The sequence below is a fragment of the Eublepharis macularius genome, chromosome 8 (assembly GCF_028583425.1).
Source record: "Eublepharis macularius isolate TG4126 chromosome 8, MPM_Emac_v1.0, whole genome shotgun sequence".
Taxonomy (NCBI): domain Eukaryota; kingdom Metazoa; phylum Chordata; class Lepidosauria; order Squamata; family Eublepharidae; genus Eublepharis; species Eublepharis macularius.
In genome coordinates, this window is record NC_072797.1 from 123,839,688 (window position 1) to 123,866,310 (window position 26,623).

Genomic DNA, 26,623 nt, shown 5'->3' on the forward strand with positions numbered 1-26,623 from the left:
AAATCCCTGCTGAACTATCAAACTAAATCCTATGATCTTGCCAAATACATGGGAGAAAAATCAAGGCCCTTTTCATATACTATGTTCCTAGTGCAGTGACTGCAGATATGGAATGGACAAATTAAACACAACGCACTAGAGGTGGGCATGAACTGAAATACGAACTGAAGTTTGTCACAAATTGGGCTGGTTCGTGGTTCATGAACCAGCAATTTGTGGGAGCTCATTTCTCATGAACTGTGATGAATTTTAGCCCGGTTCATTTAGTTCGTATTTCGATTAGTCACTGCAGACAGCCTGGCGCTGATCAATCAGTTTCCTAGGCAATGGGGGGATGGGCTCTCTGCAGACCTTCTGCTGATCCAGAAGTGACATTTTCATGAACCAAACGAACTGGTTTGTGAAATGGGGCAAGTTTGTGAAAGTTCGTGGTTTGTGAAACATGACAAACGATGAACTGCATGGTTTGGAATTTTCCTAGTTCATGCCCATCTCTACAACCCACCAAATATGTGCTATTGCATTTTCCTCAGAACAGGGAAATGTATTGATTTTCTGTCTTGGTACATACTAGAGTTGTGTATTTGGATATTTCCAAATTGGAACAGTATCCAAAGTTCCTTGTTTAGTTTCGGATTGGATATTTCTGATCTGAAACTAAACAAGGAATTACAAGTGCTGTTTTGGTCTGGAAATATCCAAATAAACAACCTTAGTACACACATTCCAAAGCTGGGATATATGATTGGGATATCAGAAGAAACAGCCATCACATGTGGTGGATAAGGTGGTGTTTTTGTACCATATGCACACTTATACTGGTGTTGCCAGGGGGCGGGCGGGCTGGTGATCCTCTGGAATTACAATTGACCTCCAGATGTCAGAGATCACTTCCACTGGAGAAAATGGCTGCCTTGGCTGCCTTGGAGGGTGGACTCTATGTCATTATGCTGCTAGGGTTGTAAGGTCTCCCTGGCAACTGGCGGGGGGGGGGGGCTGTACTGGTATTAAAAAAATGGACTTACTGGTTCAGAATTCTTTACATGTGTGCTCAGTGCATATGCGCTCCCAATGCCAGTGTGATGATATCACTTCCAGAAGTGACATCATCCGCCACCCCCACTACCTGGGTGGAGCTCCAGTGTGGGGGCAGCGCAAGCCATAGCAGTGCCTCTGTCTCTTGCTGGCTGGCCTCGCTGAGGGGTAAAGCACCAGAGCAAGTCAGCCAGCTTTGCTGAGGGGCAGAGCACCAGAGCGAGGCCAGTCAACTGGACTAAATTCATTTTCCCCAGACAGTCCATAAGAATACCAGACTGTCTGGGTGTATACTGGACACCTGGCAACCCTACTCACGGGTGCTTTCTCCCATGCATGCACACTCCCAGTCTCCATGTGATGACATCACTTCTGGAAGTGACATTGTTGTGACCCCCTATTGTGTCCCACCAAGAGCGTGCAGGCTGCATGTTTGCTTGGGTTGCCTGCTACTGGCAGGAGATCAGCGGGCATGGGGGCAAACTGCCAGGAGTTTGCCCACCACTGACGGGCACCTTGGAATCCTAGACTCCACTGAGGCCTGCCCCCCCTTCAAACTCCATCCTCCAAAGCTCACCCCCTAGGAATTTTCCAACATGGAGTTGGCATTCCCAGCTCAAACATAATGATTGAACAAGGCTCCAATATCTTAAAAGCCTGATGGTTTAAAATTAAATTCAGAAATCCACATTCAAGTAAGCAAATGAACGGAACTGTGAGTACTCTATGCAAAAACAAAAGCAGCAATAAAATATCGGGCCCATCAAGAGAAGCTGAATTCTGCAAGCAATGAGATTATCAAAGCCCACAGGGATCAACCAGATGCTCCCCAGGTCCTCCTTCTTTAAAAGTCTGACAACTTTGCACCTGCTGTATGCGATATTCTGATATCTGGGGCTGTACCTGCCAGGCCAGAGCAAGGCTTTGATTTCCAGTAGTTGAGGTGCAGCCATGAGGACTGGAAAAGAGACGTGCTTTTGGGGAAAAAATTGAAAGAGAGTAATCAGAAACCGGCTTCTACAGCCTGTGCCAACTTTCGACGTTTTTCAGTCCATTTGCACAGAACTGCAAAACCATACGCAAAGCCTGTTGCACAGGAACGCTGAGCATTGCTACAGGATAAAAGAAGGGTTTAAAAATTCTCCAGTTGTAAAGTATTTTTTCATAGGCCTAAAGAGGCATTTTGATGTATGTGTGCGATAATCCTCAAACACTTATTTACAAGCTGCCACACCTGGAACGGAATATCCACCCTAAATTTAGAGTAGTATTTAGCAAAGCAGCTGCAGCAAGAAAACACCACGTTGCCTGCTGAGCTCTGCTCAGCTGACAGTCTCTAAGGCCAGATGCCGGAGAACTCAGTTCACCCGTTTACATTCCGTTCCAAAACAATTCCATGGGAGCCAGTCAGTCATTGATCTGAAACAGAAGGAGGGCAGCTCAACCAGCTATTCACAACATCCTGCGGTCCCCCTTGCGTGGACTCACAAAGACGCTGGGGCACTTTTAGGAGAGTATCAGATGCCATGCATAGCTTTGAGAGGGGCAGCTCGTATCCGTTACACTCAGATTCCAGCTTTGCCTTCAGCGGCTTTCGAGCCAAGGGTTCTCAGCACAAAGCCAATAAAAATAGCCTTCTAATTTGGGAACAGAATGCAGTGTGTGTACCAATCAAATTTTTCACATCGAGATTGCCACAGGATCTGTCTTACTGTATTTACTCTAGTCAGAAGATTGTTTGATGGACGATCAGATACTGGCTGTTTTCACACAGCCATGTGCTCGGAAGATCACATGAAACTCACGGCATAAAAACGTCTTCCTAGCATGATTCCCCGGCATGATCCCGTTTAATGGCCCTTTTTCTGATGTCATTGAGCCATTAAAGGGGATTGTGTTGGGAGATCCTGCTAGGAAGACGCTTTTATGCCATGAGTTTGTGCGATCTCCCGGGGCGCGTGTGAAAATGGCCACCGATTCAGTCCATGCTGCATGAAACATCAAACACATTTGCACTGGAGGTGAATTTTGCTTTTTGAATATATTGTACCTATGAAGATATAAGCCCTGACCTGGATAGCTCAGGAGAGCCTGAGGTTAGACTTGGTTAGTATTCGGATGCGAGACCTCAAATCAAGACCAGGGTTAGGGTTAGCAGCTTCCGATTGGATTTTGTTTTTGAAAGGTTTCTGTTGAACTACAGTGACCTTTAAGTCCTTGATGGAATGTCCTGGTAGATTGAAGTGTTCTCCCACTGGTTTCTAGATGGTGCCATGTTTAATGTCAGATTTGTGTCCATTTATTCTTTTGCGCAGAGGTTGGCTGGTTTGTCCAATGTACAAAGCAGATGGACATTGTTGGCACATGAGGGCATATATCACACTGGAGGATGAGCAGTTGTAAGAGCCAGAGACAGTGTAGTTGACGCCATTGGGTCCTGTAATTGTATTTCCTGGGTAGATATAAGGGCAGAGCTGGCATCTGGGTCTGTTGCAGGGCCTGGTACCTGTGCTGCTGACTCTGCTAGCTGATTTGTGATTGTAACTGAGAAGTCGTTTCAGGTTGGGGGGCTGTCTTCCAACGGGAAGCTGCTGAATTGGAATTCATATGTAAATTTGACTCAGTCACGCTGGGATTGAATAGGGACTATGAATGGTTATCTCATTATCAGAAGTAACTGATCCCATTATCAGAAGCTACTGTTTGCATCTACTCCCCCCTGCCCTCTCCACCTATATATCTGACCAGTTTCTTCTTGCCCTCCATGCATCTGATGAAGAGAACTGTGATTCTTGAAAGCTTATGCTACAATAAAGTTGGTTAGTCTTAAAGGTGCTGCTGGACTCTTTTAGATTTTGCTACTACTGACTAACACGACTAACTCCTCTGGATTTACTGGGAGTAAGTGTCATTGAATAGACTTCTGATTTGACCCTGCTTAGCATTGCTGAGAAAGGCTCCTCTATCACGTTGTTCAGAAGACTGAATTTCAAGAGTCTCTGCTGTAGTTATTTCTATTGCATCGTTAAACAGAGGAGTGCTCTCCTTAAAGGAAAAAAAAAGCCAGGTCCCCTTCTGCAATTTTACCGAAATTGTTTTTTAAAAGCCTTTTTTCCTGTACTAACCACATCTCTATGCTACCTTTTATTGACTTTCCCTCTTTGTATTCCAAGAAGCTTTGAAACACAGTGCTTAGTATCTTAATTTTAAAGCAGCCATACTAACTGGAGTGGGGGGATGCAAGCAATTCAAAAGGTATCTTTGGTTCCATGATCAATTGCTACACTTCCTTTTGAGAAAAACAAGTTCAGATTTGGGCTCTTGGGCCCCACAACATTCACTAAGATTGACACTTCCTGACCGATATGTTAACATTCCAGCCCCCTTTTTGGCTAGAATTGTCCTGTAAACTTTCAAGCATAAGGAAGTTTGGATATGGAGACACTTTTATGTGAATTCTGAGCCAGAACAGACTTGTAAGAGGGGCAGAAACCTTCCTTCCTGAATGGTGTCTATTCTCTTGGACTGAAGGGTTTATGTTTTCTTAGAGCTGTGTGTGTTGCAAGCCCCACAAAAGGAACTTGACGACTTACCGGCAAGCTGGGTTGACACCGGGTGCAAGGCGAAGTGGAGGTGGGATTAGTTGTAGGAGGAGGAGCGTCTATCCGGTGCTGGCCCAGCCGCATGGTCAGCACCATTATACCCGAGCATCCACAGGAGCAGCTTGTCACCCTCCCACCCTCCGCTGATTAAGAACTATTGGGGGGGGGCACTGTCACAACTTTATTGGTTGGTGGTTTTTGAGGCATTGGGCCCGATCCCAATAGGGTGAGTGGGCCTTTAGGACGGCTCACCCCGACGGATCTGGAAACAAGGGTTGCCAGGCAGGGCCGGCGATGGAACAACATGTGCCGAGGTGCCAGCAGGTGGCGGGTGATGCATCGGTCGGCAACCAGGCCTACGATGCCAACAGGGATCCGTGCCCGGATGTCAGGCCAATGCTCCATCCAGCTGTAATCAATAAAGTTGTGGCCATTTCTAGCCCAAGCAAGTGTCTGGTGTGACTCTTAGCCTCTACGCAGCCTGACATAGCACACAGGTGACAAAAGGATTCAGCATCAGTACATCATCCCTTGAGCTACTCTGGAGCAAGAAATCGATGCTGGACAGGAGACCTGGGAAACGTGCATCTTGTCCCCATGCTCTCCAGGCACGTCTAGCTCCCTTTTCATAAGCTACTTCCGCATGGATATTTTGCTCCACCTTGGCTTCCTTACTTGCAGTGCTGTTTTTGAGAGCATCCACACGATACCTTCAAGAGGAAGATATTGTTGTTTCCAATGTTTCTCCCCACTTTGCTGTGATCTCTTTCAAATCTGATTTTTGGAAAGATGCAGTCAAAGCACCACTGGATGCCATGCAGGTAGGAAGATACACATTGTTGCAGGTCCCACCCACATATGGGCCATGTTACTTACCTCGCCCCCTTGGCACCCATCCCCTCCCAAATATAAGTTGTTTAAAAACCAGTAATAGTTATATCATTATCATGTCATAACAATCAATTGCTATAATGTATTGTCAGCTTTCATTTTTTAAAAGTTAGCCCTATGTGGTGGCAGTGTTATAAGGAGAAATAGGCAGTCAGTACTTTTCCTGTTATAACTCCTCAACCAAAAGGGCTTGAGGCTTAAGAAAATGAAATCGGGGGACTAGTACATTGTTGTAATAGATCGTTATAACATTGTCACAGTACAGCTATGTAGCTATCAGTGATTTTAAAAATAGAGAAAAGCCCTCCAGTGATGGGGGCAAAGGGACTGCAGTCATAGAAGGCAAGGGAAGTGCACGGAAAACCTCCATGTGGCTGCTCTGTTGCTGCTGTAAATACCTCTACATTCCTAGCAGCCACAAGTGCTAAGTGGAGAATAGCAACTGTGGGTCATGCAGATGCTTCCATTAAGGATTTGCCAAATATTAAACTCCAGCTTTCCCAGTGAAAAGTCTGTTGAAGTTTGGCTTTAAAGATGCAGCACTGAAATACAGCCCCCCCAACCTTGAACGACTTCTCACCTACAACCATGAATCGGCTAGCAGAGTCGCCAGCACAGGTACCAGGCCCTGCAACCGACCCAGATGCCAGCTCTGCCCTCATATTTACCCAGGAAATACAATTACTGGATCCAATGGCATCAACTACACTACCTCTGGCTCTTACAGCTGCTCATCCTCCAATGAGATATATGCCCTTATGTGCCAACAATGTCCATCTGCTCTGTACATTGGACAAACCAGCCAACCTCTGCGCAAAAGAATAAATGGACACAAATCTGACATTAAAAATGGCAACGTCCAGAAACCAGTGGGAGAACACTTCAATCTACCAGGACATTCCATCAAGGACTTAAAGGTCACTGTAGTTCAACAGAAACCTTTCAAAAACAAAATCCAACAGTAAGCTGCTGAATTGGAATTCATATGTAAATTTGACTCAATCAGGCTTGGATTGAATAGAGACTCTGGATGGTTATCTCATTATCAGAAGTAACTGATCCCATTATCAGAAGCTACTGTTTGCATCTACTCCCCCCCTGCCCTCCCCACCTATATATCTGACCAGTTTCTTCTTGCCCTCCGTGCATCTGACGAAGAGAACTGTGATTCTCGAAAGCTTATGGTACAATAAAGTTGGTTAGTCTTAAAGGTGCTGCTGGACTCTTTTAGATTTTGCTACTACAGACTAACACGGCTAACTCCTCTGGAGCTCTGAAATGAATTCACTACCATGAGATTAAAAAAAAACAGCAACTTGGAAACAGTGATATCACAGAGAAGATGGATTTCCCTTGCTTGGACATGAATAAAGGCAATTGCTCTCAGTAGGGTTTTTTCCCCTCCTCCACAATTGTCTTTTTTTTTTTTTTTGCACAATGCATGCTCATGGAATGAATCTCTGCTGCTTTTCACAGCATGCGGCCCTGTTTCCTGAGCAAGTCTCATGTAAGGGACTTTTCATTCACGGAGAAGATGGGACTCTTCTCCCTTGTTTACACATTATACTTTCGGCAGGAGCCTGCAGCACAACCATGGACTCCCTGAGTGATGTTGAGGCACAAGGGGGTCCACTGTTTCAGTGCAACCCTACTCTAGCCAAGAAGACAATCAATGCCTTTTTTTCTTTGGGGTCACCCAAGGCTCCCCAAATGATGTTGCCGGGTCCCGTTACATCCCAGCGGGAGGTGGGGGGAGACCTGGCGCTTACGTCTTTCTTTCGGGCACCATATTTGTCTCATGCATGCGCAGCGCATGCGGTCCCACAGCTGTGCAATGACATCATTTCTGGTGACGTCATTGTGCGGGCGCAGGAGTGCACACATGCTTCACAGAGGGCCCATTTGGGCCTCAAACAGGCCCATAATTAGCCCGCTGTGAAGCACAGGAGAGCTCTCAGGGTGGCGCGATGATGTCACTTCTGGAAGTGCCGCCCCGGAAGTATGCCTGGGAGGCCCCTCCCTTCACCTTTCTCCCCACCAGCCAGGAGAGCGGTGCTGGGGGCAGAGGGTGAAAGCGGGGGATCCCCTGCCCCCACCGGGGGAATGGGATCCATATCCCCAAGTGAGAAATACCAGTCCCAGCCCCAGGAGGAAACTCACAAGGTAGCTGTCCCACAGTGGCCCTGGACAAGTTCTCCTCTGCTAGGGCTGTGGATTTGCCTGCCTTGTATATAACGTTTCAAAGGATATATTATTATACCACCCCTCAGCAACTGGCGACCACCAAACCAAATGAGGCCTGCTATTAGGACCTTGATGTTCCTCCTGCTTTGCTGTGTGGCTTGTCTGTAAAAAGGAGAGGGTTTCCTAAACACCTGGCCTGCAGGCCCCTAGTCATTGATGGGAGATGACACACTGGGCACAGAAATATGGAGTTAGCTGGACAAACGTTAAAAGCTAACCAACAAATACAGGCTTCATGACACTTCTTGCGGGCGTTCTCTTTAAAAACATCCTTAGCCTAGTAGAAACAGTTCCCTTAATAGCAGAAAAATGTATGCCTTGTGCTACCATTTCAACAGTTCAACCCCAAGCACAGCTGCACGCTTCCAAGTCTGTTGATTTCAATGGTGCAATTCTGCTTAGGATGGCATTGCTAAATAACTCACGGCAGTAACTATTATATATTCAATAAGAAATGCTAACATTGAGTATTTTATTGGTTCCTCAAATGTACTGTTCAGGCCCCAACAAGTACTTTTTAAATTAAGAACTGGCAATACAATATTAAGCTTATTTTAAAGTCCTAAAATCATAGGGATCTATTGCAAAAAAAAAAAAAGAGGGGGAGGGCTTCAGAATTAAATAATTTGTGGATTATAATTTTGCCTTAAATGTTGATTTGCATAGTACTCTTGTAGGAAGCATAATCAAAAAGAGTCCAGTAGCACCTTTAAGACTAAGCAACTTTATTGTAGCATAAGCTTTCGAGAATCAGAGTTCTCTTCGTCAGATGCATGGAGGGCAAGAAGAAACTGGTCAGATATATAGGTGGAGAGGGGAGGGAGGAGTAGATGCAAACAGTAGCTTCTGATATGGAGATCAGTTTGCTTCTGTTAAGGAAGTCAGTTACTTCCGATAATGAGATAACCATTCATAGTCTCTATTCAATCCCAGCCTGACTGAGTCAAATTTACATATGATCAGTCCAATGAGGTGAATTAAGAGTTTCCTGGATAAGGTGTTGCATAGTTTCTCACTGTTGCATAGTTTCTCACTGTTGTAGGAAGCATGTTTTGTTCATAAAACAGCAATGCAGAGGCAGGGCTGGCATTAGTACACAGCAAGATGGGGCCCACTGCTACTTACACACCTCCTCTGCTGCCTGCACTCACAACCTTCCCCCTGCTTGCTTGTGAGCGCTTTGTCACCTCTGCTCCCAGAAGCATACGCTGCCAAGCACTGGGGATGAGGACATCTGGGTGGTGCCCAAAGCATCAGCATTCCTGGTAGGCCACAGCTGTGGCACTCCTAGCTGTACCCACCACCACCCAGCAGAATTGGGGAATGGACATGCAAGCAGTGTGGGCAGCTGTGACAGCAGGTGGTGGGAGAGCTTGCGACTGCGAGTGGGCAGAGGACAGGTAGGGGCATGTGGATGGGTAGCCTAGTAGTTGGCATAGGAAGGCCCCTGAGCACTCACTGCCCAGAGCTCCCCCCCCAAAAAAAACCTGGAGAGGTTTTTTTTTTTAAAATGGTGGGAAACAAGTGATTTAAATAAATAACATATTGCTATTAGCTACAGTTTGAAACTTGATTTATCTCAGTAAACAGAGAAACTTAATTAGAGGCTTTCTTAGACTGAGAAAGACTCCCCCCCCCCTAACAAATACGTGCCCTTGTGGGTGTGGAGGCAATCTTCCAAACACAGATTAAAGCTGAAATGATTCAGGGTTGACCTTATGGCAATCCCACTGGTAGCAGAAGTCAGAATTGCTTAACCCGGTCACATTTTACATTCTGAAGTCAACTGGATTGAGTTTGGGCGGATTTCTGTAAATATTTCATTCTGCATTTAAAAAAATTAGGCATCTTTGAACCCAGCTGATTTCAATGGACAATTAAGCATATCCTTATTAGCTTTCTCTAATTAAAAATAGTGACATTTGACAACACACCTGGGTGTTTCATAAATACTCTGTTTATCATATTTTTTACATTTCAATGTTTCTCTTCAAGAAAGCAATCCCCAAATCTTTTTTGTTGAATGCTGTGTTCAGATATCACTTTAACCATGGTTAAGGAAAAATGTGTTCAAAGTCTGAGAAAGCCTCGGCATAAAGGGAAAGAAGGGCCAGAGATGGGAACCAGAGAGAACCCTGGCTGTTGACTGGTTCCAGAGAGGGGCACTGTTTGCCATCACCTGCTTTTGGTATTCCTGGGGCTCCTGACTTCTGAAAGGTTGTAAGCATTGTTTTTCTTTTTGTTTATACTGATCTGATGGTGTGCTAATAAACACTTTTGACTCGAACAAACCCCATTTTGTGCACTTATTGTTTCCAAATCCTGAAAGAGCCACTGCCATTGTGCAAAACACTTGACTAAACAGAAACATTTCATTGACTCAACAGCTCCTGATGTAGAAGAATTACATCACTGCAGGAGGCAGCATGCCCAGAATAGCATCTCCAAACAGACTTCCCATCAGAGCCACTTTATATATTACGGAGGACGCAGGTTGTGTTGTGTCATGTACAGTAGCCAGACATGACCTGTAGGTTCTCCTCCATGCTGTGTGTTTGAGAATTGTAACTGTGAGTGTCTCTACACGTGACATCTGACATGTGAAACACATGTTGGGAGATACAATGTTAGCTGAGAAGGATAATAAAAAAACCCAGCACCAGCGGCAGGGCAAAGGCTTTGCTATACACTGGAGCTTTGTGAAGGTGCTGTGAAATGCTAGAAGGGAAACTTCAGCCCATTATAAACTCTCCAAGTCCAAGCCCGGCTCTGGAAGGCAGTCCCAGCCCATTTACATTCCAGCTGCCCTCTGGTTGCAATTCCACACAGTTTTAGATTGGAGAGGTGAAATGACAGGAAGCAAAGATGAAATTAACAAACCCTCTGAGCAGTGATCTTTGCTGGCTCCATCTTTTTAAACTACGCTTCCTGGCTAACATTGCGTCTCCCTATACTTGACAAACACACGCCGAGGCGTCTCGTGTAGAGAAACTCTGTGATGTGCAGAGAGAAGGGACTTCAGCCTTTCCTTTCACACCATTTTCCCCAATGTAAAATATTTCCACTGTATGGCCCACTGGGGAAAACCACGTGTGCACAGTAACCCCCTCCTCAGATCATTTTCAGTTAGGAAAATGGTTGTGGTGGGAACTTAAGCACCTTCTTCACACGTGGTGTAGTAGTGATCAAAATCAGGCATTATATGTAGAGATGGGCACAAACCTAAATACGAACCAAAAAAACCCACGAAATAGTCCGGTTTGTCGTTCATGAACCAGTGGTTCATGGAAACTTGTTTCCACTAACTTCCACAAACTGGTCTACTGGTTCCTTTGGTTCATTTTATCAATGCCCCTTTCCCTGCCTCTGCAAAGTGGCAGGGAAAGGGGCATTTAAACTTGCGGATCAGCTGCTTGTTGGGGAGCTCCCTAACAAACAGCTGATCATTTAAACAGCGGGGCTTGGCTGGCCGGCCGGGAGTTCCCGACCAGCCAGGCAAGCCCCACTAATTAACTGACCATTTCCCCATTGCTCCGAGTGGGGAAATGGCCATTTAAAGAGTGGGAGTTCCCGGCCAGCGAGCCAAGCCCCACCCGCAGTTTAAATGCCCATTTCCCAGCTGCTGGGAGCGGCCATTTAAACAGCCCCTATTTAAATGATCAATTGCTTGTCGGGGATCTCCCTGACAAGCAGCTGATCCAAGGGTTTAAATGCCCCTTCCCCGCTGCTGCTAAGCGGCCGGAAAGGGGCATTTAAACCCAACGAACCATGAACCACAAACTGGTTCGTGAACTCGCCCAATTCATAAGAGTTCCTGGTTCCTAGTTCGTGAAAATGCCATGAACGCACGGTTCGGGTTTTTTGCGGTTCGTGCCCATGTCTAATTATGTATATAGGAATTAAGCTTCACCCATGTCTGACTGGATACGGACCCAACCTAGATATTCCACACAGTGCAATCCTAAGAAGAGTTACTTCAGGCTAAGCCCATTGAAATCAACAGGCTTAGACTGGAGAAATCAATGGGCTTAGACTGGAGTAACTCTGTTTAGGATTGCACTGTTAGTGTGTAAATCAGGTCAGTTCACTTCCTAACTGTAAATCTTCTTGGCTGAACAGCAAAGCTTCCCCTCCATCTTTAATTCAAAGTAACATATGCTGTAGGTGTCAATAGTAAGCACTTTAGTAGAAGAAAAAAAGTAAAAAATAATAAGCACTGATTATATTACAAAAGATAACCAGCAGCCATTACAGAATTCCTCTATAACTCAGGTCAGCATCCCCATTTTATAATTAAAGAGCCAAACTACATAAAATTCAGAGCTAGAGATCAGCAAAGAGACAGTATAAAAGACAATTTGCAAAACTGAAACTATAAAGTATAGTATTACTGATAACTGACCTGTTGATTAATAAGCCATAAAAGTTTTTGCGGTCCAAACACTTATTGTTGTGAGTCCTTTATTTGACATTGGACACATAAAGTCTCACAGTAACAATGCACCCAAGAGCACCTTGCACAGTTGCTTTAGTGTGCTGACATCAATCCGCATAGTTTGCAATTGGATTACTCACAAATGTTCACTGCTGTCATTTCCCTTTTTGTAAACCATCTCTAAGAAACCCTTTAGTCCCATAAAAATCTTCGCCTGTCATTAGTTCCTTCACATACCCTGACCTGGATAGCACAGGTGAGCCTGATCGTGTCAGATCTCAGAAGCTAAGCAGGGTCAACTTTGCTTAGCAATTGGATGGGAGACCTGCAAGGAAGACAAGGGTTGCAGAGGCAGGCAATGGCAAACCACCTCTGATAGTCTCTTGCCATGAAAACCCTGCCAGGTGTTACCGTAAGCCAGCTATGATTTGAGGGCACCATACAAACACACACACACAGTTCTTTCACATTCTGGCTATTCTAAGGCTGACCATTTGCCTGATGGCAGTGAGTAGTCTTAGTCCTCCACCCTCAATAATCTGAAGAATGGGAGAAAAAAAAGAGAATGACAATGCTCTAGGAGTTTCCTAGAGCATTACCATGAAGTGATGTCACATACACTGGCCTGTACCCAGAAGTGACATTATGCCCTCCAAGACTTCTAGGGATTTCCCTGACCATAGAGACTGAAGGAATTCCTACAGCATCACCCAGAATTGGGCCGTTTCCACACGACTTACCTTCCTCCGGAATATTGCAGAACGTCACGAAAAACACACGGAAGATAGCATCTTCTTGCTTGAAATCGTGACAGGAAGACGCAATGTTGCACAAAACTCCCGGATGATCACCTCTTCCTGGTGTGATTTCATGTGAGAAGATGCTATCTTCCACATGTTTTTTTGCGATGTTCTGTGATGTTCCGGAGGAAGGTAAGTCGTGTGGAAACAACCCTAGTGTCGCTGGAACTCCATCCTTCCCAGGCAACATCCCCAAATCTCCCAGCATTTGCCGCCTCAGAGCTGGTAACCCTAATTACTTTAGCATTCCACCTACCCCTCCAAATATACCTCAGCTTAAAGGTTAGATTTTTAAAGAGTCATATTTGAGTCTGTACTGCGGCACATTTAGCTGTGCAGGCAGATTGCAGACCCTTGTTATAAACCATTTAAAAAAACCCAGTTCCTATATTTTCTTGCTCTCCAGCTGTCTGAGGATCAAGCTAAATGTGCAGGTTTTAAAGAGTTGGGTTTCCACAGCCACACAGCAGTTAAAAAGTAAATAGTTGTTAAAAAATAAAGGAGCGCCCAAACGGCCACGGAACCCCTCTTGATCATAATCAGGACACTGAAGAATATTCCTTTGTTTGGTGAAATAACGCACAAACGTGAGAACAAATAGGGCGGAATAATGTGGAGTGGGTAAAACGAGAGAACCAAGATGAATAAATTCTTAAAAAGGAAAGCGCTCACATGGGTCATTTTTGCAAGTGAGGCATGATAGCATTGACTGTGTCATTTCTTTCTCCTGCAATTTAAGAGCAAGACCTATCCTGGGTTAAACATACATACAATATAAAAATGACTCTCTACTGACCTTTATTCCTTATTACTGGTATCTAAAGGTTATTTATTGCAGTAGATATTCATAGCACCACTTGTGAAAATCTAGGGTTGCCACCTTCGGGTTGAGAAATTCCTGGAGATTTTGAGGGTGGAGCCTTGAGAGGGCATGGTTTGGGGAAAAGAGGGATCTCAACAGGGTATAATGCTGTATACTTCACCCTCCAATGCAGTCATTTCCTCCAGGGGAACTGAGCTCTATCACCTGGAGATGAGTTACGATTCCAGGAGATCTCCAGCCACTACCTGGAGGCTGGCAACCTTAAAATCTTCACTGGTATCTATGGGATGATATTTCTGCCACTCTGTCCTTCCCAAGGCATTTATAGCAAATACCAGTAGAAAGCAGAACTTGTAAATAATTAAAGAATTTAAATTTCATTACCATCAGTCCTTTAGCTAATTCCCTGATTAAATTTAAATCCCTTTGTATATCACTACAATGTGTTTGTTTTAATTTCTTTCCTCAGCAGGACTCAAAGCATTTTACATATATTCATACACACCAGCAGCAATAAAATAGAAAGACAGAAAACAGCCCCTCTGCTATTGCACACCTCTTTTCTGGCCAAATGATCCAGGTCAAATAACGTCAGTACTTGAAGATTGTCAAGAAGTCACTGGTACAAGACAGCTTTCCTAAGCCTCTGGAGAGCACGTGCCTTTCTCATGGCCTGTGGAAGTCCATTCCATAAAAAACAGAGCGGTCATTCCGTAAGTCACAGCGAGGCCACAGAGAAAGCCCAGGCTTCAGCTGAGACAGTTCTGTTTGCTCTACAAAATGGAACTGACAAAACTCCAATCCATTGAGATGCAAAAAGTCTTTCATCAAACACAATGCCTTTCACTAGCCTACCACCACCATAGAGACTTTGCTACCACGAAGAAGGCCTTAACTGGTACCATCTGCCTAACTTTAAGGGCATTTTTCTTTACAAAGGTGAGGAAGAAAGGCCATCTATAACATTTCTTTTTCATTCCTTAAATAATGGCATACTCGAATAGTCTCAGAAATAAACAACAATAGCCTAACTACTAGTCTACTACCAGTTAACATTTTCTCTCAACAATTCAGTTTGGCCCCTGCTAATAATCAAGCTTCAGCTGATTATTGTACCAGCTAACCTAATTAAAGCTTACAGCCCAAGTAAAAAGTAGAACCAGAAGGATCCTTCCATTCATATACCCGCTAGATCAGGGGTCTTGAGTAGAGATGGGCACGAACCAGGAAAAACTGAACCATGCGGTTTGTGGTTCGTCAAATTTCATGAACCACAAACCATGAACTTTCACAAACCTGCCCCTGGTTCACGAACTGGTTCGTTTGGTTTGTGAAAACATCACATCCAGGTCAGAAAATAATCACTTCCAGGCCAGCAGAAGTTCACTTCTGGGTCAGCAGAAGGTCTGCAGGAAGTCCATGCCCTGTTGACTAGGAAACTGTCTGCAGTGACGAACCAAAAAATGAACCAAATGAACCAGCCTGAAGTTCATGGCGGTTCGTCAGAAATGGGATCTGACGAACCATGGTTCGTGAACCATGAACCAGCCTGGTTTGTGCTTAATTTTAGTTCATATTTTGGTTCGTGCCTATCTCTAGTCTTGAGATCCTTCTTTAAAGAGAACTACTAAGTTTTGCAAACTGATACATTTACTTCTCCACAAATGTTTACCAACTTTTGGCTTGTCCTAGAATCAGAAACTGAACTAGGAAGAGCACCAGAAATAAGCAGCACACAGAAAAATCCTATGAAATAAAAGCTTTTTGGATTGGCCTAGAGCAGATCTTTTTTGCAATATTTTCCAGGGTTTTCAAAGGAATACAGAAGCTATGCAGCAGCAGCTAGAGTTTCCAGCCTCCAGGTGGAGCCTAGAGATCTCCTAGAATTACAACTGATCTCCAGACTACAGAGATCAATTATCCTGGAGAAATTTTGGAAGGTGGAATCTATAGCATTATACCCCACCCTGGTCCCTCCTCTCCACAAACCCCACCACCTAGGCTCCACTCCTAAATCTCCAGGAATTTCTCGACCCAGAGTTGGAAATCCTAGTAGCAGCCAATGAGCTACTGGCAGCACACCTGCTGTCTGCTCAAGACCTTTGCTCTAGACCACAATTACCATTAACATTTTATTTCTGGCTATTTTCCCACAAATGTACAGTTTGGCTCTTAGAAGGCAGGATTTAGGCCTCCTGGTATATAAATGCGTTTTGAGCCTACCGATGGATGTTGCCTTCGAGCTTTTTCACCTTGAGCTCATCTTCTTCGGACTGCCTCTTTCTGGCTTCTTCTTCTGCAGGCGAACCAGCAGGGATTCCCTGCAGCAGCCATTTTTCACGAAGCGCTTTTGACTATGTGGAAGATAACAGAGAAAAGACAAGGAGAAAAGCTCCCTTAGTGAGATCTTCAGCAACTTCGACTCTTAAATATTTCATCGCCGTCTTGGAATTGCTGATTAGCACTTTCGAAACGACATAAATTGAACTCCCTGAACCAGTCCCTAAAGGACTGTTCGAGATCGCCATTCGTCCAGCTGTGTCACTTCCACAGTTTGCAATGTAGGTGGCTCATTGGTTTGTTAACCCAAAGTGATTTTTTCATTCTGCCTGCAAATATACAACCAGATGGATGAAAAGAACCAACCACAATAGGATTAAATTCTAAATCAGATTCAGGATCTTTTCTTCTTCTTCTGGAAGCAGAATATATTTATAAGATAGTAGAGCAAATAGAGGCACTCAAAGGGGAAAACATACGGTCCCAGACAAAAAAGCTCTCCTCTTAAATTTCAAAAATATAACAACAATTTACTAAAATGTAAATGTGCAAAGGTGCAATCAATCATATCTGTACAAAATATTATTCCAATTACATATATCACAGTCAGTCCTTTCTAGAGTTAACACACAGATATTGTTACTAGTAACTACTATTGTTACTATTGTTACTACTACTGGTTATGTAACTGTTTATTGAAGAATGCGGATTCTGGTGGCCTTGTATTTTTGACAAATTGGTACTAGTAACAATATCTGTGTGTTAGCTCTAGAAAGGACTGACTTTGATATATGTAATTGGAATAATATTTTGTACAGATATGATTGATTGCACCTTTGCACCTTTACATTTTAGTATATTTATAAGATGCCTTGCACGTTAGATAGTATACCAAAATATACCAAAATAAGCTTGGCATTTAGGATGACGATATACAAAGGAAGGAATAGAAAAATGGATATGGAGTCCAAAAGAGAAAAGTGAGATATTAATTAACTGACAGATGGACATCTTACTGTTTCATGTTTTAAGTGATTCTTATTAATAGGAGTGCAATAGCCATAGGGTTGCCATCCCCCTGGTGGGACCGGGGGGTTCCTCACTCTCATTCTCTGCTCCCTACCACAACTCACTTGGACTGGGAGGGGGGAGGCTGATTTGAGCCCCAAAATAATATTTTTAAAAATGAATTTTGTTTTGAAGTGATCATCTCATCAGAGCAGTGATACATCACTGGCAAAGCTCCACTCCTGCCTCTTCTCTGTTGCCACCAAGCATCTGTTTCTTCACCATGGGATAAATAGAGAATCTAAAACTCGGTATTAAAATCTTTATTTCTGCTACCCAGATATTTAGCCCATATACAATATTCCCACCCATTCCAAGGCAAAAAGAATAAAAAGGGAACTCCCCCCTGTGTGCTTTCAAACCAGAATTTCATCGATCCTGCACTGGACTTAATTTTTTTTTAAAAGGAAAGAGGGGAGGGGGGATGGAAAGGAGGAGGAGAGGGAATGGCTGGATAGATGAGAATAGCCAATCACCACGAGCATGGGGAAAGAGCAGACTGCAAAACAGATTTTAAAGAAAAGTCATGAAATAAGTGCTCCTAGGAAAGCTGTGGAAAAGCTGCATAGTGGCTAGAGTGACTACTCATGGGGGCAAATCTGGTGCAGACGGTCAGGAAAAAAAACACTGCCGTATGAGAACTGAACTGGCAAAATAGACCTGTTCAGATTGGGTTTCAGTTAAATCCAGCAGCATTTTCCAGGAGGGGTTTATGTATTTTAATCCAGCACCGAAGAAAATGGCAACCCTTTTCACAGAAAAATCTTAAAGACATTTTTACAAAATACATTTTGGACACAACAAATATAGGAATTGTGCTCATGCTTTCTCTTGAGGTTGCATTTCTGTTGTGAGGAGACTATACAGTACTAAAAGTGGAATAGTTTTTACTAGAGGTACACACGATTCTTCCTCCAGACAATGTATATACTGCTGTGGAGATTGCCACATGAAGTCATAGGCACCTAGGGGTGCCATTCCCCCCCTCCTCCCACCCTTCTCTCCCCCACACCCACTTACTTGGCCGGCCAGGAGGTGCGCTCCCTGAGGCACCCTCCCCAGGCAGCGCGGCCACAGTGGCCCGAATCGCACCCTGCAGCGGGCCCATTTTGAGCCGAATAGTGCCCTTCAGTGAGCGTGGGAGCATACTTTGACCTACGGGGCTGCCCTTTGCCCTGTTTGATGACATCACTTCCCGGAAGTGATATCATCACACAAGCGAGGAGTGCGTGCACGCTATGTGCATGCACAAACAAAGAATCCAGGGATGCAGCAGGGTAAGTGTCAGACTCCCAATCTTCCGCCAGAGGAGTCAAGGGATCTGGCAACCCTATAGGCACTTGCTGGATACCCCCCCCCCCAAGACTTTGATAATGCTAAGTGATATAATGGACACACACAGATGGCTGAAATCTACCGGATTCCTGCAACAGAAGTACTTCAGTCAAGGAGAGACATCTGGAGCTACCCCCAGCTGAGTATAAAGAGATGCTGAAGGTTTCTCATTCTTCCGTCTTCCATAGTTTGTGCCATGGGGTTTGGTTGGGGGGAGGGTGCCATCTTTTGGACTGGTTTCCAGCCAGTTTCACACACCAGCTGCTGTTGTTTACAGGGTATCTAGTAGAATCAGGGCTGCAAAGCTAAATTGGCTGTCTTCCTTCCCTGGCAAAGCAAGGGACTGATGAGCAGTTTCTAGCAATTGTAATCCTCCTGGCATTCGAAAGTGACCATGTGACCCAAACAGCCAAGAAGAAACAATGACTAATTCTGCTGATTGCAGATTGAAGCGGGTCCCTTACTTAGATTTGCTATTATGTATACTCCAAGGTACACTGCAGAACGTGAGTGTTTTCTCTCATGGAGTAAACAAGGCATCAATAATATGAAGCCAAGAACATATATCCCAATAATATACAGTCCCTCCTTCTCTCCCTGCCTACTTAAAGCACCCTGTTAGGAACCATTCCTATAAACCTTTTCCTCTTGCTCATAAAACAGCATTGTGTAGGGTTGCCAGCTCCAAGTTGAGAAATTCCTGGAGATTTGGAGGATAAAGCCTGGAGAAGGTAGGGTTAGGGGAGGGAAAGGACCTCGGCATGGTATAATTCCATAGAGTCCACCCTCCAAAGCAGCCATTTTCTCCAGGCAAACTGATGTCTGTGGTCTGAAGGTCAGGTGTAATTCCAGGAGATCTCCAGCCACCACCTGGAGGCTGGCAACCCTAGCATTGTGTCACTGGAGATCAGCTTTAGCTCTGCAGCTCCATCATATCCTGAAGTTTCTTCTTTTTCCTATGTTTTATTTTTATAGTACCCAGCCTGACAAAGAGTTCTGGAAAACTCAAATGCTTGCACATTGTTATGTGTCATTAAGTTGGTCCTAATCAAATGTATTATGTGGATTGTGTTCTGGGTTTTAATTCCCCATCCCCATCATCTCATAATTTATAACATTCAGCTCCTGGGCCAATGATAACTAACCTTCAAAATGATTGACTTCAATGGGCTTAAAAGGGTATAGCTCTAAGATTGCACTGTTAGTGATAAGTTAAGCTTCTTTCAATCAACCTCAATTTTTGCCAGATTTTCACAGGATCTAGATCATATCATAAATGACCTTACCTAATAATAACAGCTTCCTCTGAATATCCCAATCCATTTCTATTGATTTTCTTGGTGAGTTATTTTAAAAGATGACAGCCCTGCCTGTGAGTCAAAAATCATCTCGAAAAGCTGTTCTGGTATGATTTCAGTTCAGTGTTGCCATTCCCTTGGTGGGGGCGGGGGATCCTCTACTCCTACCCTCTGCCCACCCCACTCCCCTAGCTGGCAGAGGGGAAAGGTGAGGGAACAGGCCTCCCAGGCATGCTCCCATGGTGGCGAGATGATGTCACTTCCTGGTAGGGTTGACAGGTCCCTTGAGTCCCCTGGTGGGGAACTGGGAACCTGGCACTCATCCTCTGTGGTCTTCAGTGTCTCTTGTCTTCAGGAAGTGACATCATCACGTGGGTCAAAGGGCGGCCTGATGTGTGCTCCTGTGCCCAATAAAGGGCTGTATTGCCCCACCTGTGGGCCTGATTTGGCCTGAAATGGGTCCATTGCAGGGTGTGGGGGTGCACCGTGCTGGCCAGGGGCACTCCATGCCACTGGGGGACACCCCAGGGAGTGCGCCCCCTGCTGGCCAGGTAGGTGGGGTTGAGGGGAGGAGGTGGGAACAGGGGATCCCCCGCCCCAGGCAGGGGATTGGCAGCCCTACTTCCAGGAGACATGTCATCGCACAGCCCTAGGAGTGCTCCTGCACTTTTCACCAGGCCGATTTGGGCCCCCAGAGGGCCGATTTGGGGCCCAAGTTGGCCCAGTGTGACAGAAAAAAGAGGAAAAAAACGAGTGCCGGGTTCCACCCCTTCCACTGAGAAGGTAAAAGGACCCGACAACCCTACTTTAGACCTCTAGGATTACATCATTTTTGATTCAACATTCTGTTTTATAACTGAAGTGCTTTAACAAATATACAAAAAATATTTACGACCAATCTTACGTTTCCTACCTGAGGGGATATCAAAACAAGGTTATATTCATCCTGACAGGAACAGCAAACAAGTGAGCTTATCATCTCTTCTCTTACCAGTGCGTGAATTAGGGTTGCCAGGCCCCCTGGGCATGAAAGCATGGGACAGGGGGGCTTATGAGGGGGTGCAGTGAGGGGACTCACTTCATCATTCCCAGGGCAATGCAGAAGCGCTCCAGAGCACAGTGCAGGATTTGTAGGCCCGTTTCCATTCCTTTCCCCTTGTTGGCCACGTGAGAGGTGGTAGAGGCTGAGAGCACGGGATTCCCCCACCCCTACCAGGAGGCTGGTAACCCTAATGAGAATGGAGCCTCTACAGGATTTCCCAACTGGTGCACCTATGGTTTTTCTTTTTTCACTTGAAGTAAAATTTAGGTCTCAGCTGTTGCAAAAAAGCGATGCTGATCCCAGCCTTGGCTAAGATCAAGAAAGGTTGAGAACCACTTGCTTTTAAAAGAAAATCCATTAACGGAACAGTCGTGCAGCCATGGGGAAAGTAACATTAGCTTTCAATGGTTGCAGTTTTGGTAGCTCAGCTTGGCATTTGGAAACAAAAGAGCTGCATCAATTCACAGCAAAAATAAGAGGAAACTATCTCAAGGTGTTATGGAATACTGGTGTTATTTTTAGTAAGTGGCCTGATTCATTCCAAACTTTTCAGCTAATTTTCAAGGTTTTTTTTTAATTGCAGCTTTTTACAAAGAAGGATCTTTTTTCAGTTTCTGCCTCAGCCATGCTCTAAAAATAAAACTAGTCTTTAAAAACCTTTGATATTTTCCTTTTATTCCTTCTATATTCCCAATTTACCACATTGAAAAATAGTCATAGGAACGAATAACTATCACTGCCCAACTAATGATGCCCTGCAAAAAAACCAACCATATCAATGGGCCCTAAACTCAGTTATATTTAAATTCAAATTTGGCAATAGCTTATGCAAGCTCAGTTAATCTCCATAGCTACCGTGCAAGTGAAACTGCCCATGGGATGAAGTCCTGGGTACTCAGACGCAGGGCCGGCCTGCCCATTGAGGCCTTGTGAGGCTGCCACCTCAAGGCGCTAAGGCACTGGAGGGGTGCTGGCCTGGGGGCAGGGGCGCGTGCCACAGAGCTGCCGCCGCCGCTGCTGACCAGGAGTATGTGCTGGTGGTGGCAGCGTGGGTCAGCTGCGTAGGCAGCCTTCTGTTCAGTTGCTCTGCGGGCCAGGTGCAGCCAGCGGCCAGGGCAGCTGGTTGAGCCTGACCCGCAGAGCTACTGAATGGGAGGGCTGGAAGGCCCCCATGCACATGCCAGCCCCTGTGTGATGACATCACACAGTGACATCATCACGCAGTCCGGCGCATGTACACAGAGGCAGCATTAAGCTGCCTCAGGTGCCAGAAACACTGGAGCTGGCCCTGCTCAGATGTAAAGTTCTGCGTGAGCTCAGACGTACAAGTTTGGCAGCACCCAAACAGTTCAAAGATGTGAGATTCATCATGTATGAAAAATCATAAAAGAGCTTAAGGAATAGCAGAATTGATTACCGACACAACTAGTGCTGTTCAACCTGGCCTGTTTTAGCATAGAGGTGTAGTGTGATTACTGATTACTTGGATTGGGTTCAAAGAGAAGGTATCAAAGAATTATGAGAATATGGGGCTGCTAGGAAGAGAAAGAGAAGAAATAGTGAGGAGGCGGATGCAGAGTGAAATGAGGTGCCCCATGCAAGTCGGTGTGGGTTCCCCACTAGGCGCTTGGACCTGGTGGCCAGTGCTATGCAACTCAGTCAATTTTTTCCTAGGGAAAGGCTGACAGGAGTTTGAAAGGAGGAAAAGCTGAAGAGGGGGCAGGAGGAGAGATAAACGTAAGCTGGCTGGTGCATGGGAAGAAGAGAAGGAAGCAGGAAAAGGGGAGAAGCTTTGGGGGCTTTCACTGAAAGAAAAAAGAAAATAGTGTCAAACCAAAGAACAACCAAACTTGAAATGGCCGTTATGGATGAAGGAATACATTATTATTTATGGACTAAAAAAGCACCCAAATTAACTTTATTATACTGTCTGATCAGAGAAGGATTATTTAAAATCTGGGGAAAATGTCAAAGAAGTATTAGCCCTTCATTATCTCCAAACTATATCTCCAAATTAACAAACTATATTAATAAAAGGTCCATATTAGAATTTCAAGAAAGCTGGGAAAAATATTATGCGTATTATATTAATTAAGGTGTGGAAGAATTTTAGAAGAATACAGAAGAAGTTGTATAACTTAATGTAAATGGAGCAATAATAAGACTAATTAACTAGAGGTGGGCACAGACAGGAAAATGGACCAAAATTTAATACGGACCGGGCCAGTTCAGCATTCATGAACCAGCAGGTTGTAGGATGCCGATTTTCCATGGATCCCATGGACTTTTCACCAGTCCGTTGGTCCATGATCCGTTAAAGCCTCCCTGCCTCACTGGCAAGTGGTGCCGTGAGCATCTTAACATTTAAATCTCCCTCCTTGCTCCAGCTGACTGGCAGGCTGCTAGTCAGCTGGAGCAAGGGGGGTTAGGGCGTTCCCAGCACCACTGGCAAGTGGTGCTGGGAATGCTTTAATATTTAAATCCCCCTTGCTCCAGCTGGCTGGAGGCCAACTAATCAGCTGGAGCAAGGGGTGTTAGAGTGGTCCCAGCACCAGCCGGAACTGACGAACTGGTCGGTTCGTGAACTGGCGCTGGACCGTAAAAAGTTTGGGGTCCGTGAAATGCCACAGACCACAGACCCACGGCCTGTGGGTTTTTTCCCGGTCCATGCCCACATCTATAATTAACTTATTTTTTTTATTTAGAAAATTTGAAGTATTGGTTGAATTAAGAGAGCTATAGAAGTAGGGTTGTGAAATAATACCTCTTTTTCAATTTCTTTTTTCTTTTTTTAGCTGTATATCTCTTTTTCCTTTTATCTGTTTATATTCTTTTTATATGCTTCTTTGGTTATATTTTATATTGCTTAATACTAAAAATTATTCTACCAGAAAAAAAGAAAATAGAGGGGAAGGGAAATGAGATGTTCCTTGAACATCCTTACAGGTCCCCCATTTGTAGCTTTTCTATGAGCACGTGCTTAATTTTCTGCTACTTATATTCATTGTTTAAAAACACAAATCTGGGCCATTTGCCTTCTTTTAAAAGCACTTTTTAGGTCAGTGGGAGGAGGAAACCGTTGAGCACCTCAAGCTATTTTGGGGATGTGCATTTCTCCTGCTACTAATTTACTGTATGCTCTGTACCATAGCTAGTGGCAGGAAACAGTGGTGATGAATCACTGATGCAAATGGGAGTTCTCTGTAATAAACAGATGCAGAGCAGCGGTGCTGCACTGAAACTAAAGGTGCCGATTAAAGCAGTAGCTAAATAACCTAGCTCGTTAAGGAGAACGATTCTGCTTTTCCCTTAATATCTTTATAAAATGCAAACAAACCACAAGAGTTTGCTTGTGGTTTGCTCACCACACCTAGGCTTCCCTGGGGCAATCCCCCCCCCATTGCCCACCACTGGCAAGCAACCTGGGAAGGCATGCACTGGGCATGCTCCCAGCGGGGCATGACATCACTTCCTGAAGTGACATCATCTCACTGGCTGTGGGAATGCTTCCGTACTTCACTGGGGCAAATTTTGGCCCTAAATGGGCTGAATTGGCCTGGCATGATAAAGTCACTTCCCATAAGTGATGTCATCACAGCACTGCTGGGAGCGAGAAGAAGACTCCCAGGAAGTGCAAGGTAAGTGCCAGGTACCCTTGACTCCTGCTGGGACCTGGCAGACCTAACCACACCACCTGTTCTCCTTAGCCCATATGGTATGGCCTCACTTTCATTTAATCCTGCCTAGCCAACACTCTCAAATACATCACTCCTGTCTCACAATTCCCTGTTAGTTTGCAAGTTGCCTTGAATGCAAGAAATGAATGACTGAAAACAAGCAAATGATAAAAAATTTTACATCCCACATTTCAGATCCAAAGATTGCTCAAGGTGGCTCCAAAACATTTCAAACGATCATTAACAATTTCAAATTTGAAACCATAAAACAAACAAACCCCTGAAATATTAAAAGCCACATCCCAATCATCCACAGGAGGCTTTACAAAATCAACCATTTTAAAAAATTAATCTCCTGACATAATAAGGTAAAGGTAGTCCCCTGTGCAAGCACCGAGTCATAACTGACCCATGGGGGGATGTCACATCACAACGTTTTCTTGGCAGACGTTTTCTGGGGTGGTTTGCCAATATAGTAAGATGCAAATTACTAGACACTGCCTGCTTCCCACAACTCCAGCAAATATTCAAGCACTTCACTTTAAAGGAAACAAAATACCACAGAGGCAGTGTGTTGTATCTTTAATAAACAGTTTGAAATCTTTCCAGGTATAAATCCTCGGGGAGGATTACCTAAAATTGCAGTTTATTCTTTTCTCTACGGTGCTCCAGCAATCTGTGCCTTTCAGTCCTGGTATCAGGAATTGGCTTCTTAACAGAGGGCAGTTCAGAAAAAACAATTTTATTCAAGAGACTGAACAGCTGAAGAAAACTTGCAGTTTGGGATCTGGATGGGCCTTGCAGACACACACAGTTATATCAGTCCAAAAGTAGCTGCAACCAAACCTACACGTCACTTCCAGATTTCCAGTTAGAAATCCTTGGCCAGAGCCTCCAAATTGGCTAGGAAGCTCAATGAGGGAGAGAAAGATCTCATTAGAGTCTACTTCTCTTTCACTGAAGGACCACAAGCTATTTCAGGTCAGGAAAACACTCTAGTGCGTTATGGTTGCCAACGTCTGGAGTGGGTGGGGGGGAATCTCGAGTTCTCTCAGAATTACAGTTGCTCTCCAAACTACAGAGATCAGTCCCCACCCCTGGAGAAAATGGCTGCTTTGGAGGGTAGACTCTATGGTATCACATCTCTGCTGACTTTCCTCTCCAAATTCTGCTTTTTTCAGGCTCCGGTCCCAAAACTCCAGGAATTTCCCAGCCCACAATTAGCAACCCTACTTTGCATTGTCCTGCCACTAGAGATTCTCTCTCTCTCTTCTTACTCCCTGCTTCACACTTGCAGAAGGTCATTGTTGCTCATGTGGCCAAATGGACTGTACCATGTCAGACTGCAGGCAAGGAGAATCCCAGCTTTTAAAATTGCTTTCTTTGAACTAAAACTTCTGTAAGGAGAAAACTAACACAACAGGAAGAAAGGTCCTACGCCCCTCTTTTGCTTAGGGTTGCTGGATGGGTTCCGGAAAAACACTGGATCCTGGGGGCAGGGGTGGGCAGTATTCTCCTTAAGAATGACCTCAGTGTGTGCGTGAAGGGCATGCGCGCTGCTGGCCCCAGTGCAATGATGTCACTTCCAGAAGTGATGTCATCGCATCAGGCCCCAGTGCCCAAGTCTCTTGGCTGCAAGGCCGTGTAGCACAGTTCATACAACCTCTCCATGCATTCACTGAACACATAATAATATGGTAATAATAACAACATTCAATTTATATACCACCCTTCAGGACAACTTAATGCCCACTCAAAGTGGTTTACAAAGTATGTCACTGTTATCCCCACAACAAACACCCTGTGAGGTGGGTGGGGCTGAGAGAGCTCCAGAGAGCTGTGACTAGCCCAAGGTCACCCAGTTGGCTTCAAGTGGAGGAGTGGGGAATCAAACCCGGCTCTCCAGATTCGAGTCCCGCGCTCTTAACCACTACACCAAACTGGCCCTCAGTTTGGTGTGGGAGGGAAAGCAGGCATGTACCTGCTGGCTCTGTCCTTGTGTGATCTCTGGATTGTGAACAGATGAACTGGTAGGGTTTCCAGGTCCCTGGACTCCCCTGGTGGGAGATTGGGAGATGGGACTTACCCCAGTT

At 44.8% G+C, this 26,623-nt stretch overlaps 1 protein-coding gene across 1 annotated transcript in view; it reads right to left on the minus strand.

The window, feature by feature from the left end:
* LOC129334357 (paralemmin-2-like) overlaps window positions 1-26,623 on the minus strand; it is a 154,515-nt gene that overhangs the window by 70,623 nt on the left and 57,269 nt on the right. Inside the window, exon 3 of the mRNA XM_054986424.1 lies at window positions 16,054-16,184. Coding sequence (XP_054842399.1) covers window positions 16,054-16,184 — 131 coding nt within the window. The remainder of the gene's footprint in view (window positions 1-16,053; window positions 16,185-26,623) is intronic.